The sequence below is a fragment of the Artibeus jamaicensis genome, unplaced genomic scaffold (assembly GCF_021234435.1).
Source record: "Artibeus jamaicensis isolate MK-2021 breed Jamaican fruit bat unplaced genomic scaffold, CSHL_Jam_final contig_1832, whole genome shotgun sequence".
Taxonomy (NCBI): domain Eukaryota; kingdom Metazoa; phylum Chordata; class Mammalia; order Chiroptera; family Phyllostomidae; genus Artibeus; species Artibeus jamaicensis.
In genome coordinates this window covers 5,577,228-5,591,146 of record NW_026521362.1, presented here as the reverse complement: position 1 = coordinate 5,591,146, position 13,919 = coordinate 5,577,228, and the positions used below count along the sequence as shown (strand labels likewise).

Genomic DNA, 13,919 nt, shown 5'->3' with positions numbered 1-13,919 from the left:
CTCTGCATCAAGTTATACAAACTTCCCAATAGAAAAGTGTCTGTGACGGACAGCATTAATGAACCCCTTCTCATGTAAGTGAATTTTAGAATGTAGATGATCACTATATCCTCAGTTGCAGTTGCCAATGCAAATGAGTCTGAGGATTTGCTTCAGACACTGAGTTAATTGTGAAACTCTGCAGCGGGAAATGCCATTGGAGAATAGTTGCTGACCTCACAGTTGAAAAAACCATTTAAAAGATGTGGAAACCAGATGTTTCAGTCGCATTGCAGCCTCTGCTCTGAGAATTTATGCTGAGGAGCCCCTAACAGGCTATTACTTCTCTACGACCAAGATATGATCTTCTTAATTTACGTCTTTCTCTTGCTGTGGGAAGAGGCTCACGGATGGGGATACAAGAACGGGATATTTCACAACTCCATATGGCTCGGTAAGAAACTTCACTCATTGAGCTTCTTGTTGGAAATGTCACTTCTTTGAATTGATGGAGAAGTGAATCAAAGCCACAGTTTTTTCTGTTCTGTTGAAGCCTGATGTTTGCAAAGAAAATGCTTAGGAAAGAAAATGGTATATCTGGGAAAGATATACCATTTTTAAATAGTGTTCCTGCCTTCTAAAATTAAAAAAATGGCTTTTTATAAAGTAAATTGTTTGGGAAAAATAGAGGTTAATATTATATTCCATATGAAAATATATTTTAAATTTTTCAGAGCAGATGTGGTGGCATAGTGGGGCATGTTTCTTTAACAACAACAAATGCATTTGCAGTCAGATTTTATAGCAGGTAATAGTACCAGGACCATAACAGGTAAAATGGGATATACAATAACTTTATAATCATTCCTCCAGGTATTCTGACCTGCAGGACATAGCTTGCTTTTTTCAAACAACTTTTGACTAGTTTGATGAAGCCAGCTTATAATACAGAAAAAAAAAGTTAAAGCTTGTATTTCTGAATGCTTTCTTACCACTTTGATTCCTTTTTTTGAACTATCCATGTACATTTTTTTACCCCTTTTGGTAGACAAGAAAAGTTGCTTCTGTTGTTGGTCTTGTTAACTATAAGTGAGGAATGATGCGGGCCTAACTGTGAATATAAACAATAGACCAAAAAAGCCAAATCCTCAAAACCCAAAATACCCTGTATAGTATTCTGAACAATACTTTCATTTTCATGATACAAATTAATGGTGCTTTATGTCCATTACTGTATTTGATAGTGAAAATATTTTGAATTCTCGGGAAGAAAATTGAGGGATTCTTGTATAAAATAAGAAAATAAAGCGAAAGCAAAATTAACCTACATCTTGGTTTTGTGCTTGCTAAGCAGCACACAGTTATAGAATATTTCAGCCTGTTTCTCTCTGGTAATAATAACCACAGTCATGTGGATTTCATTAAAAAGCTTGATTTGCAATGCACAGCCTTGCCCCCTCTTTTTGCAGCTTGAGCCAGTGAGCTAGTCTCATGCAGAACAGTGAGATCCATTTGGCCAAGATGGGGTCTGAGATTTACTAGAGGAATGAACAAGTCTCTGTTTATTGTCACTGCACGCAATCATACTTGGAAATATGCACATATTTTTAGACATGAGAAAGATTGTCATGAAGCTAGTAACAATGAAACCCACATGGATGAACTGTGAAATGCTGTAAAACTTTCTGATGATCAAGTAATTTGGAGCTATTGTTGGTTTTCTTAAGAAGCAATTTTGTGTTTTACAAAAATATAAACCTGAATTATAGAAGTTCGGTCCTGGAGGTAGAGAGAGCAAGCCCGAATGTTTGTTAATAGTGTGCTGCAAATTTGAGGTTTGGGGTAATTGCACTTGCTTCAATCTGGGACAAATTATTGACCAGTCAACCTGGCACAAATTATTTACAGTTGGTTAGGTCAATATAGTATTAAAAACTATTTAAGGAGGAAAGGGAGTTGGCAAGAATCAGATAGCAACTATCAAGAAAAAGGCACTTTAAACCCTTGGTCTTGGTTCCACCCTGGTAAGATGAGAAAGCTGAAATAGAGGACCCCTAAGGTCGATTTTTAACTCTGGTATTGTAAATTGAACCATCATAAACAGGGACCATCTGTGCTTGCATTGCCCACAAGTGTCCAAGTTGCTTGGGCACAGGACTTGATCCATGGCACCTGGCAAAGTACCTCACAGAATATGCTCAAAACAACCAGATTGGAAACTAGTGAAAGTGCAGTGAAGTGAGGCTTTACCATAAAAAGGGGGTAATGACCTTGTGTTCTCTGATTTAGAAGTATCAGACTGATTAAGTTCTTCAGTAATGGGCCTTTACCATATAATATATAAAAGGATCCCCTGCAGTCCAGAAAAACAGGGAAAATGCCAAACAGTATCCCCTGTTCAACTGTGGCAATGTCTACTTCAGCCTGGGGAGGAGCAAGGAACAGTATTTCTAACAGAGCCCCCTCCATGTCACTGCCTGCCAGGATATATGTGTTCTCATTGAAAGTGGTCTTGATGGTAGCTGAATGAATGCACAGGACAGGCTGCAGGGACTGAACCATTGTGGCAGTCTATTTGGAACGGTTAGAGCTGTCCTATGATTACTGTCCTGGGAATCCTTCCACATTGTTTCCATGGTGAAATGCGCTCCCAACTCAAAACAATCAATTTAAATAGTGATCTACTGGGAGACAACTCACGTATGATTTAGCACCACTGAAAATATGTTGGGAACAAATATGAACTACAAGAAAACAAAACAGATAAAGAACTTAGGAACCAGTAGTTAGGTGTGCCCAGGTTTTTCTCTGCTGTGTTTGAATCTAGGGTTGTTTTTTTTAACTCTTTTGTTTATTGATTTGAGAGAGAGAGAAAAGAAGAGAAAGAGAGAAAAACAGCCATTTGTTGTTCCACTTACTGATGCATTCATTTGTTCATTCTTGTGTGTGCCCTGACTGGGGATTGAACCTGCAGCCTCGGCATATTGGGGACAATGCTCCAACAAACTGAGCTTACCTGGCCAGGGCAATTTTCTTTTTCCTAATGTAATATTTGTTTGCTTTAGATTCCTTCAAACTTTCCCTCAGTTTTTTATTTGTGTACTAAATTCTCAATTATATTGTTAGTCATTTCCCTCAAATGGATATGTGGGTTTATTTTTCTCCATAATTGTGAGCCTACAAATGGGTCAATTTTCATGGTTTCCTTTGCCTTCACCTCCCTTTTTCTTCTATGAGTTACCTTTCCAAGTTCTATGTGATTTAAAGCCAAAAAAAGTAAAAAACTTTTTCACCTTTGGTAGTGTAGAAATACAATGTGCTAAAACTCTTTCATGCTGTCCGTTCAGAAATATAACTTAGCCTTGAATTTCTGTCTATGCTACCAGATTTCCCGAAAATTCCCCCTCATCCATAATTTTCCCCAAAGCTTTCTAACAATGAAAAATGTAGTTACCCAAGGCAGCTGAACTAGGGAACCCTTTGGCAGGAACAATAGCTGATGTAATCTTCCAGCTGAGGTCACAAAATTTCCCTTGTTCCACAAGAATTATAGTAGTGCACTTATGACATTTTGTGAATTCACAGAACAAGCAGCAGGCGTGTACCACAGAGAAGCTCGGTCTGGCAAGTACAAGCTCAACTACACAGAAGCAAAGAAGGTGTGTGAATATGAAGGTGGCCGTCTCGCCACTTACAAGCAGCTAGAGGCAGCCAGAAAAATTGGTAAATGATTTGACAATGACTTTCTTTGTCGCCCTCGAGGGTGGGTGGGTGGGGGAATATTCCACCTTTCCTATAACCCTTCAGTTAAATCTTCTCTATTCTACCCTGCTAACTGTTCTCTAAGCCCCCTATGCCATCTCTGCTCTCGGCTTTTCCCATCTTCTCTGCCTAGCACTAGCTAGTGGAAAGTTCCTAGTACTAGCAACTTATTTGGGGACACAACCCATTGTGAGATAATAAATGAAAATTATAAGAAAACATGAAGACATTAACTCAATATCATTTAAATTCCTCATAAATTTAAAGCCATTACTATTCATCTTTAATACTGTTCCATCTCTTATTGACTTCTGAGTATGGGTTTCTCAGCAGTTGGATGAAGTTACTACATTGAATCTTACAAGGAAATTTACTTGGCAGGATAAAACATTGAATTTAGTGGCTTTTTCCTAAATTTTTAATGTTTTCTTTTTAACATTACATAGGAGAATGCATTTGTATTTCAGGATTAAAAACTATGAGGAAAAGGAGGATAAGCAAGTTATGAGATGGCAGGAGAAAGGAACTAGGAAAATGATGTCAGGAGACCTGTTGAAAACCCAATTATCAACAAGTGCTTTTTGTTTCTTTATTTTAAAAAATGGCCTGCTACCATCTCACTTGGGCTTTCAGGAGTTTGCAAAGGGCCACTCACATTTGGAACTCTTCTCCATTGAAGAAATGCCTTTGCTGATAGGAAAACAGCTGGCAAATGTTATGCTATTATTATACATTACCCAAGGTGAAAATACAGATGTTCTCTAAAATGCCCCAAAGTCTCCCCAGGTAACTGTTCATTCTGGTCCCACAGGACTGAGTGACACAGTAACTGGTATGATGGATACAGAGCCCTTATTAGCTGCCCTGGACTTGAAGTGGCAAATATTTGAACAGCCTCCAGAGGACTGAGACCTTGTTTGAAATTTATGAGTGCTTTTATCCCTCTTCAAATTTTTAAAAATATTAGCAATATTTTAATTGGTCCTAAAATAGAAATTAATTAAACTATCATCTGAAAAGTTTTTTCATGGTTGATAGTAATTTCAGAAATTACCTCATTGCACTAGATAGGTCATTGGTGAAAAGAAGGCAGAAGCCAGCTCTGAACGTGCATTGTTTTCATATTCATGGCATTATGATTTCTAGTTCATTTGCATCTTATTTTTCAAGATGTAATTTTTCTAGTTAAAGTCAGATGTTATATTTTAATAGGTGTTCCAATTTCCCCCCTTTTGCATGAAACTGTAACAACTGGAAGGGGCCATCATTGTAAAGATGAGCTTCTCTCAGCTTAGTTTACCAGTTAAGTATAAAACCCATTCATTCTCTTGCAGGATTTCATGTCTGTGCTGCTGGGTGGATGGCCAAGGGCAGAGTTGGATACCCCATTGTGAAACCAGGGCCCAACTGTGGATTTGGAAAAACTGGTATTATTGATTACGGAATCCGTCTCAATAGGAGTGAAAAATGGGATGCTTATTGCTACAACCCACATGGTTTGTTAAAAATAATAAATTTTATATTTTGCAAAAAGTTACATTACTGAGAGGTTGTTAAGACAAAATAACTTTTTTCCAGACACAAATCAATTTAGTGATGATGATTACTAATAACTACTACACATTGATTATGCTGTGTTAGACACCGACTTATGTTCCTTAATCTACTGTCACTCAGTGTTCACCACCCTGCATGGAAGTATTATTATACCCATTTAAAAATTTTTTAATGTTTATTGATTTGAGAGAGAGAGAGAAATACCAGTAGGTTGCCTCCCATCTCCATCCCCATCAAGATCAAACCTGTACACTAGGTGCCCATATTTTGGTGTGTATAATGTGCTGTGTATAATGTGCTCAAACTTTCAGGGGGAAAAAATCTCTCATTTGAACCTTTAATTAAATTATTTATTTATTTATATATAGATACTTGTTTTGTGTATTATAAATAAATTTTAACATTTATTTTTGAACACATTATGGTTCAAATATAAGAAATTTTATGTGCCAGTAACAAATTTATGGTATTTACACAACAGAGGAGGCCAAGAACTCTTCATCACTGTCAACATCAGAAGTATCGTCTTCTTCAATTTCTACATTACATTATAAATATAAGTAAAAGAATTAAAAACATTTATATAGATACAGAATTAGTACCACCCATGCATAATGTGCATCCTTATTTTTTCTCAAAAATTTGGGCAAAAATGTGCATATTATAGACAGCAAAATACAGTATATGCCCTGACTAGAAGTTGGACCTTCAACCTTTTGGTGTACAAGATAATGCTCCAACCAACTGAGCCACACTGGCAAGAGCTATACCGTTTTAGAAATCAGGAAAAGGATTTAAGAGCTTAAGTAATTGCCCTGGCTGAGTGCTCAGTTGGTTGGAATGTGGCCCCATACACCAAAAGGTTGCAGGATCGATCCTGGTTGGGGCACATATGGGAAGCAACCGATTGATGTTTCTCTCTCAAATCAGTGTTTTTCTCTTTGTCTCTCTCCTTCTCTGACTCTTTTCTCTCTCTCTAAAATCAATAAAAACTTATCCCCAGGTAAGGATTAAAATATAAATGAATAGTCCTGCCTGGTGTGGCACAGTGGGTTGAGCACTGCCTGAAAACAGAAAGGCCATTGGTTCCATTCCTAGTCAGGGCATGTGCCTGGTTGCAGGCCACAGTTCCCAGGTGGAAGTGGGCAAGAAGCAACCAATTGATTTTTTTTTCCTCTGGCACATTGATGTTTCTCTCCCTCTCTTTATTCCTTTCTTCCCTTCTCTCTAAAATACATACATAAATACATACATACATACATACATAAAATCTTATCAATCAATAAATAAATAGCTTAAGTAACTTATCCAAACTTAGGCTAGGTCCTCAGGGATCTAGTCAACTTTGTGAATCTATTATTTTCAAAATAAAAATATGAGGCAAAGACTACACGTAACATAAAATATCCAACAGAATAGATATAGCTAAACAGACAACCAAAATAGTTCAATATTTGAATGTTTATCCTAACCTAATAGTATACGACAAAGAAAAGATTTCACAGGACAGAGTGAGTCACTCCAAAAGCTGGCACTGTACAGATTTAAGTACGTATATAAACTATGCATTGTATACATTTTAATAATGTAATAAGAATAGCTTACATCTTCTATAACTTTCTTAAGTTATCGTCCCTATTTTATCCTCAGAGTAATCCTGTGGGAAGTGATAGGGGAGATGTGATTGTGCTTATTATCCCGGTGAAGAAACTGAGATGTGGGCGGTCACAGAGCACCCGTACTAGACCCCCGATCTGTGTCACTCCCCAACCTTTCTAAAACCCTCTTCTATCATGGACATAAGCTTCCTTAACATCTATGGCAGTAAAGATGCTATACTTTTCTTCAATAGTTACTTTAAAGAAGAATATTCTTGGCAGAAGCCTGAAATTGATAAAATGAAAAATATCGACTGCTACCAGAGTCAGCACTCCCCAGATTACTTTTGACTGTCCAGGTTTTATTTTATTTTTCAAGACACTAGACTCTTACTTGATATGGTATTAAAATTAATCAGGGACCACCCACAGCTTTCCCTCTGGGTCATACTACAAGTCATTTGTTCTGGCTGAGGTTGTTCTTATAACAGATTATGTGACCCAATATAAATCCATAAAATAAAATTTTTTAAAAAATGAGCCCTGGCTGTGTAGTTCAGTTGGTTAGAGCATTGATCTGTTATGCCAGGGTTATGGGTTCCATCCCCGGTCAGGGCACAAACAGGAATCAGCTGATGAATGCATAGATAAGTGGAACAACAAACTGACATCTGTCTTTCTCCATCTCAAATTTATAATTTTTTTTTTATTTTAAGAAAAATGACTTTAAAAAACAAACATAAATATATTGACCAAATTCTCAAATAAGACTAGGTGTTTATTTACATGAAAACCCATAAAAAGAGTACAAAAAGATTATAAATTACTCCTTGTAACTGGATTAGAGTGACCTTCAAGGTCTCTTGTAATCTTGAAATTCTATAATGATTTTCCAAACAGAATTTATTAGACTCTTTATTCTAAATATTCCAGTCCCTGAAGACACAGGGATGACACCACAGGACAAAAAATCCCTGCCGTCTTGACTGGGCTGTTGGTAGCATGAATATACATATTTGTCAAAGCATATGGATGTGTACTCATGAGATTTGTGCATTTTATGCTTAAATGGTAAAAAGAAGCAGAAAATGTAACCAGGAGCACAGTTAAATTACTTTTTTTATTGCTGCTTTATTTTATTTTTTTTTTTAAGATTTTGTTTATTTATCTTTAGAGGGGAAGGGAAGGAGAGAGGGAGAGAATATCAATGTTTGGTTGCCTCTTGTGGGTCCCCTGCTGGGAACTGGCCTGAAACTCAACCCAGGCATGTGCCCTGACTGGGAACCGAACCACGATCCTCTGGTTCACAGACCCGTGCTCAATCCACTGAGCTACACCAGCCAGGGCCTGCTGCTTTATTTTTTTTAAATTCACAAATGTCTGCTTATTTTAGAGTATTGAGCAATTATTGATGAAAAATTCATTTATTCTTTAGATGCAAGAATACACTATATAGTACAAGTGATGTATTTAAGCTATTTACTATTTCATAAAAAGTAATAAATAGATGAATACTATGATGCGAATATCATTTTAAAGTAGGAATAATTTTTTCTAATGCTTTCTTATCTTTTTTTCCCATTTCAGCAAAAGAATGTGGTGGTACCTTTACAGATCCAAAGAGAATTTTTAAATCTCCAGGCTTCCCAAATGAGTATGATGATAACCAGATCTGCTACTGGCATATTAGACTCCAGTATGGTCAGCGTATTCACCTGAGTTTCTTGAACTTTGACCTTGAAGATGACCCAGGTTGCCTGGCTGACTATTTTGAAATATATGACAGTTACGACGATATCCATGGCTTTGTGGGAAGGTATGTGTTGTTTCCCCATACATGAAGCTAAAGGAACATTCGAGACTGTGTTTAATGTTTCTTTAATTTCCCCTAACTGTCCCTACAATATTAATCTTCCAGTGTTTCTACACTCCTGCAACACCATATGCTTTTTAAACAGAGATTTTTCATAGCATGTTAAATCACCGTCAGCTGCTACTTATTTTTTAAAATAGTGATAGCCACCTTTTGATTATTGTTAAACTGTAACAATTAGTTTTATAGTCTATTTAGAAAGACCTCAGGATTAACTAACAACAGGAAAAAGAATGATGTGAGATGGGAAATTCATTGAAATTTTAAGTGTTCTAATTTCTTTCAACCTCTAAAAATAATGATAAATTCAGTAATTGGTACCTTTTTCTGGGTACAAAGCATTGTGCTAAGTATTATGGGTATAAAGCAAATAAGCAAATTATAGTTTCTTCTTTCACACAATTTAGCTAAACCTACAATAGGAATCTTCTTAAAAATAGCTTTCTTTGCCATAAAAAGCAACTGCTCTTTTCCTCAATATTTCTCCCTTGGTTTTCAACATGTGTGGTGAGACACAATATTTTTGTGTTTTTCCCCCCAAATTTAATATAGTTTAAATTTTGAAAGCCTCACAAAATATTGCAATTTAAAGAGTGAGCAATTAGGTGTTTTCTATATTCAGAAAACACCTATTTAATAATGTCCTTAGACTATCAGTTATCAATTATCCATTATCCATGACAGTTATTTAATAAAAGAATATGATATTGGGGACAATTAAAAATGACAGACTCAAGAATTTTTATGTAGACTTTGAAATGTGTAATTAAATACAAAGAAAACAAAGGCATTTCTTGCATAAATGAACAACTTTTTGGAGAGAAGTGTTTTTTGCTTTGTTTTGTTTTGTTCTTTGGCTGAGACTACTGCTATACAAAAAAAATACAAATAGTTTTTAAAGTAGTTTCAAAAAGACATGAAGTGGGTTGAAGGAATTAAGGACAAAATATTTTTTGAAAGAATGTACCTCCTTCCTTGGATTTAGGATGATGCTTTTATTCTAAACCTAGTTTCACAAATCAGTTATAGCCCTAGATTTAAAAAACAAGACCTTTACCATTTTTAAAGAATTTCAATAGGTTATAAATTTATATTGTGGAATTTACCTGTATAATAGACTTTCCACCCCTCTGAAATAAATTACACTTTTGGAAACTGACAGAGCCCTCAGCTTTTATATAATGTGCAAGGGAGTCCCTTTCAAGGTACAATTTTTATTAAAATCAAATTCTCTTACATCTATAAGTTCCAATGTAATTTTTCTATGTTTGAATCTGTATACTTTAGAATTTCAAAATATAATTATCACCAACTATATACTCATTGTCTTTCTACTGTGAAGAAAACTGTATGGGATTAATCAGAAACAAATTGTTAATTTTCCTGAAAGATTCCAATGGTCTGCTGCACAAATAGTTTTGTAGGTACAGAGAGTGGAAATGCCACAGATCCTTTCTTAGGAATCTCATTACTTCATTGAGAAGATTACTTCAAATAATGTTTTACCCTCTTCCTCCTTACAAAGTCAAATAAAAAACAATAAAATATTAGTAAAATGAGCCATTAGTTAGGGGAAATAAAGCACTTTAGTTATTGATAAGAGCTACTTGCAATAGCTATATAAGATTCATTCATGTGACCTCTCTTTTTTAAAAAATTCCTTTTCAGATACTGTGGGAATGAGCTTCCAGAAGACATCATTAGTACAGGTAATGGCTCTAAATTAAGGAACCCAAAACTATGATTTCTTTTCTCAGTGTCATTGAAAGTGAAAGACTCAGTAGTCATTACTATTTACTTTTTCAAGTTGAGAGAACTGTGGACAGATGTAGCTTGCTAGCTTGTGAAATTCGAAGTATTTTTTTTAAAGAAAGATTTATGCCAACTTCTTACACTGAAAATGTGTAGACTCTTGCTATCTGCAGAAAATTGCAGTCTGAGACAGTCTTGAATCTGCAAATTCATGAATACTGCTGTGGATTGTAATTTCCATAAAATATAATAAAAGGCCAAAATTTTTCATTGTTAACGAAGTAATTTATAAAGTACTTAAAAATACCTTCTGTTGCCCTGGCTGGGTGGCTAAGTTGGTTGGAGCATCATCCCATAGGCCAAAAGGTTGTGGTTTGACCTCTTGCCAGGGCACTCTTACATCCCTGGACTGGGGATGGTTGTGGACTCCATCCCCGGTCCCAGCAAATATGGGAGGCAACCAAATGATGTTTCTCACATGGATGTGTTTCTTTCTCTCTCTTTCCCTTCCCCTCTCTCTAAAATCAATAAACATGTCCTCAAGTGAGGACTGAAAAAAAGACCTTCTGCCACTGAAACAAATTTTACAACTTATTTATTACATTTTTAAATCTTAGTATAGCATTTCCTACAGAGAGTTGTAAAGAGCACAGTACCGTAAAAAGTTTTTAAACGGGTGCTACATGAGAAAAGGGCTCTAAAGTCAAATAAATTTGGGTAACATAGGGTTCAATAATGTTAAAAAGGTCTCTTTGTTGGAAGACAGCAGAGACCTTTTAATATGTTTATTATGCATAGTGCATCTCAAAAGGCTACCTATGGTAGGCAATGATTTCCAAATTGTTTCCCTCCTGCAAATTATTTTGTATGCCTTTGTTCCATGTAATGTAACCTCAAGAAATGTCCTTGCAGTAGCACAAACTTATCTCATTAAGCAATACCACTGCTATTAACCCAAACTATTTTCTGGCTAAGAACATTTATTTTCTTAGATGTCATTTTTCTTTTAATTTTCATCAACAGCATTAGTATTTGGCATTTTAGATGCTATATTTTTTCTTCAAACCATCAAATTATCACAATGCTTACGCAATTAAAAGCAACAGTCCTCAAGCTCAGATGCTACTAGCTACATTACTCACACACCCTAGCCTTGCCCACAATTCTCATTTACTCATCATTATCAGAAAAGATGGAACTACTTGTTCAATTTTTGGATGAATGATGCTTAAAACTTATTAATTCATTACTCTGTTACAATCTCCCAAGGAAAAACAAACTTTTAAAACCTTTTGTTCATCTGTTATTCTTGTCGTAAGGACATAGTTTGTTAACTGAATGTTAAAAGAAGACATCTTATGAGCTGTAGGAAGTAGATGGGGGATGAGAACCTTATTTTTAAAAAGAGAGGGAGGGAGAGTCAAAAAGGAGGCCCTGAAAGGACATCTTTGTCAGCCAAACTGAAGGAGACTAACACCTTTGTTCTTTTGCATCCTCTTCCTCCCCAGGAAATGTCATGACCTTAAAGTTTCTAAGTGATGCTTCCGTGACGGCAGGAGGTTTCCAAATCAAATACGTGGCAGTGGATCCTCCATCAAAATCCAGTCAAGGAAAAAATACAAGTACTATTGCTACTGGAAATAAAAACTTTTTACCTGGAAGATTTAGTCATTTATAAAACAAAAAAAAGGACATTTAGTATTTATGTTTGAATCTTTTGGAACCCCTTGGATCTCATTTTTATATTTTTATTATTGTTATTAGCATTTATTTATTACATTTCTAAATGTAAATGCAATACCTAATAATTTTGAGAAAATTGGAAAGTGTAACAGTGTGCAGATGATGTGTTGTAAAAAAATACAGAAAACTTTAAAGGAATAAAATCTCTCATAATCCCACTACATTGAAAATAACAGGTATTAACATTTACATATTTTTTCTTTTGGTCATTTTTTTATTTGTGGTATCTGTATATACGCATTTGTATTTGAAATTTTGGAATTCTGCTCTATATTTTATATCTTTTTAAACCTCGAAATACATAGCTTAAGCATTTCCCCATATAACTGAGTATTGTGTAAAATCATGATTTTGAACAGCTATAAAATATTCCATGGTATGAGTGTTCCTTACTTTATTTTAGCCTCTCTCTGTTATGGGGTTTTTAGATTGTTTTTCATAAATATTGCTTTAATAAACATTCTTGAACATATGCATTTGTACAGCTCTCTGATTATTTGTGGTAGGGTGCTAAAAGTAGCCTTACTGAGTCACAGATGAATTAAAATAGAATTTTCTTTTTTGGTGAGCAAAATAACATAACATTGTGGTTTGAATTTGCAATGGTTGATTTATATATTATTTGTCCAGTTTCATTTCTTTTGTGTTATTCTTTTTTACTTTTTTAGTATATTGTATTCATTATGTTATTACAGTTGTCCCACTTTATCAAGGAAGTTGCCCCCTTCCACCCAGTACTTCCCTCCAGCAATCCCCCCTTAGTTCATATCCATGGGTTATAATCCCATGGGTCCATATCCTTTGGCTTCTCCATTTCCTGTACTGTTCTTAACATCCCCCTGTCTATTTTGTACCCGCCAATTATGTTAATTATTCCTTGTACCTTTTCTCCCATTCTCCCACTTCCCCATCCCCACTGATAATCCTCTAAATAATCTCTATACCTATGACTCTGTTCCCTTTCTGGTTGTTGGGTTTCTTTGTTTTAGATTGAATTATTGATAGCTGTGAATTTGTTGCCTTTTTAATGTTCATAGTTTTGATCTTCTTTTTCTTAAATAAGTCCCTTTTACATTTCATATAATAGTGGCCTGGTGATGATGAACTCCTTTAGCTTTACTTTGTCTGGGAAGCACTTTATCTGTCCTATTCTAAATGATAGCTTCGCTGGATAGAGTAATCTTGGGTGTAGTGCCTTGCTTTTCATGACTTTGAACACTTCTTGCCAGTTCCTTCTTGCCTGCATAGTTTCTTTTGAGAAATCAGTTAATGGTCTGTTTTAAAAATATATTTTACTGATTATGCTATTACACTCGTCCCATTTTTTTCTCCCTTTTGTTCCCCTCCACCCTGTACCCCTCTCCCAACAGCATTCTACCTGCCCTTAGTTTATGTCCATGAGTCTTACATATGAGTTCAATTTCCCCCCTCCCCCATCTATTTTGTGCCTACCAATTATGCTTCTTATTTTTTGTACCTTTTCCCCCATTCTCTCCACTCTCCCTCCCCACTGACCACCTTCCATGTAGTCTCCATTTCTGTGATTCTGTTCCTGTTCTAGTTGTTTGCATAGTTTGTTCTTTTTTTTTTTTTTAGGTTCAGTTGATAGTTTGTAGTTTGCCATCATTTTACTCTTCATAGTTTTGATCATCTTT

At 35.5% G+C, this 13,919-nt stretch overlaps 1 protein-coding gene across 1 annotated transcript; it reads left to right on the top strand.

Moving 5' to 3' along the window:
- The first annotated feature begins 262 nt into the window (after positions 1-262).
- TNFAIP6 (TNF alpha induced protein 6) lies at positions 263-12,718 on the top strand. Its single transcript, XM_037141160.2, has 6 exons — positions 263-433; positions 3,565-3,702; positions 5,076-5,237; positions 8,484-8,712; positions 10,438-10,478; positions 12,030-12,718. The coding sequence occupies exons 1-6, from the start codon at positions 340-342 to the stop codon at positions 12,197-12,199; spliced, it is 834 nt and encodes a 277-aa protein (XP_036997055.2). The 5' UTR covers positions 263-339; the 3' UTR covers positions 12,200-12,718.
- The last annotated feature ends 1,201 nt before the right edge of the window (positions 12,719-13,919 follow it).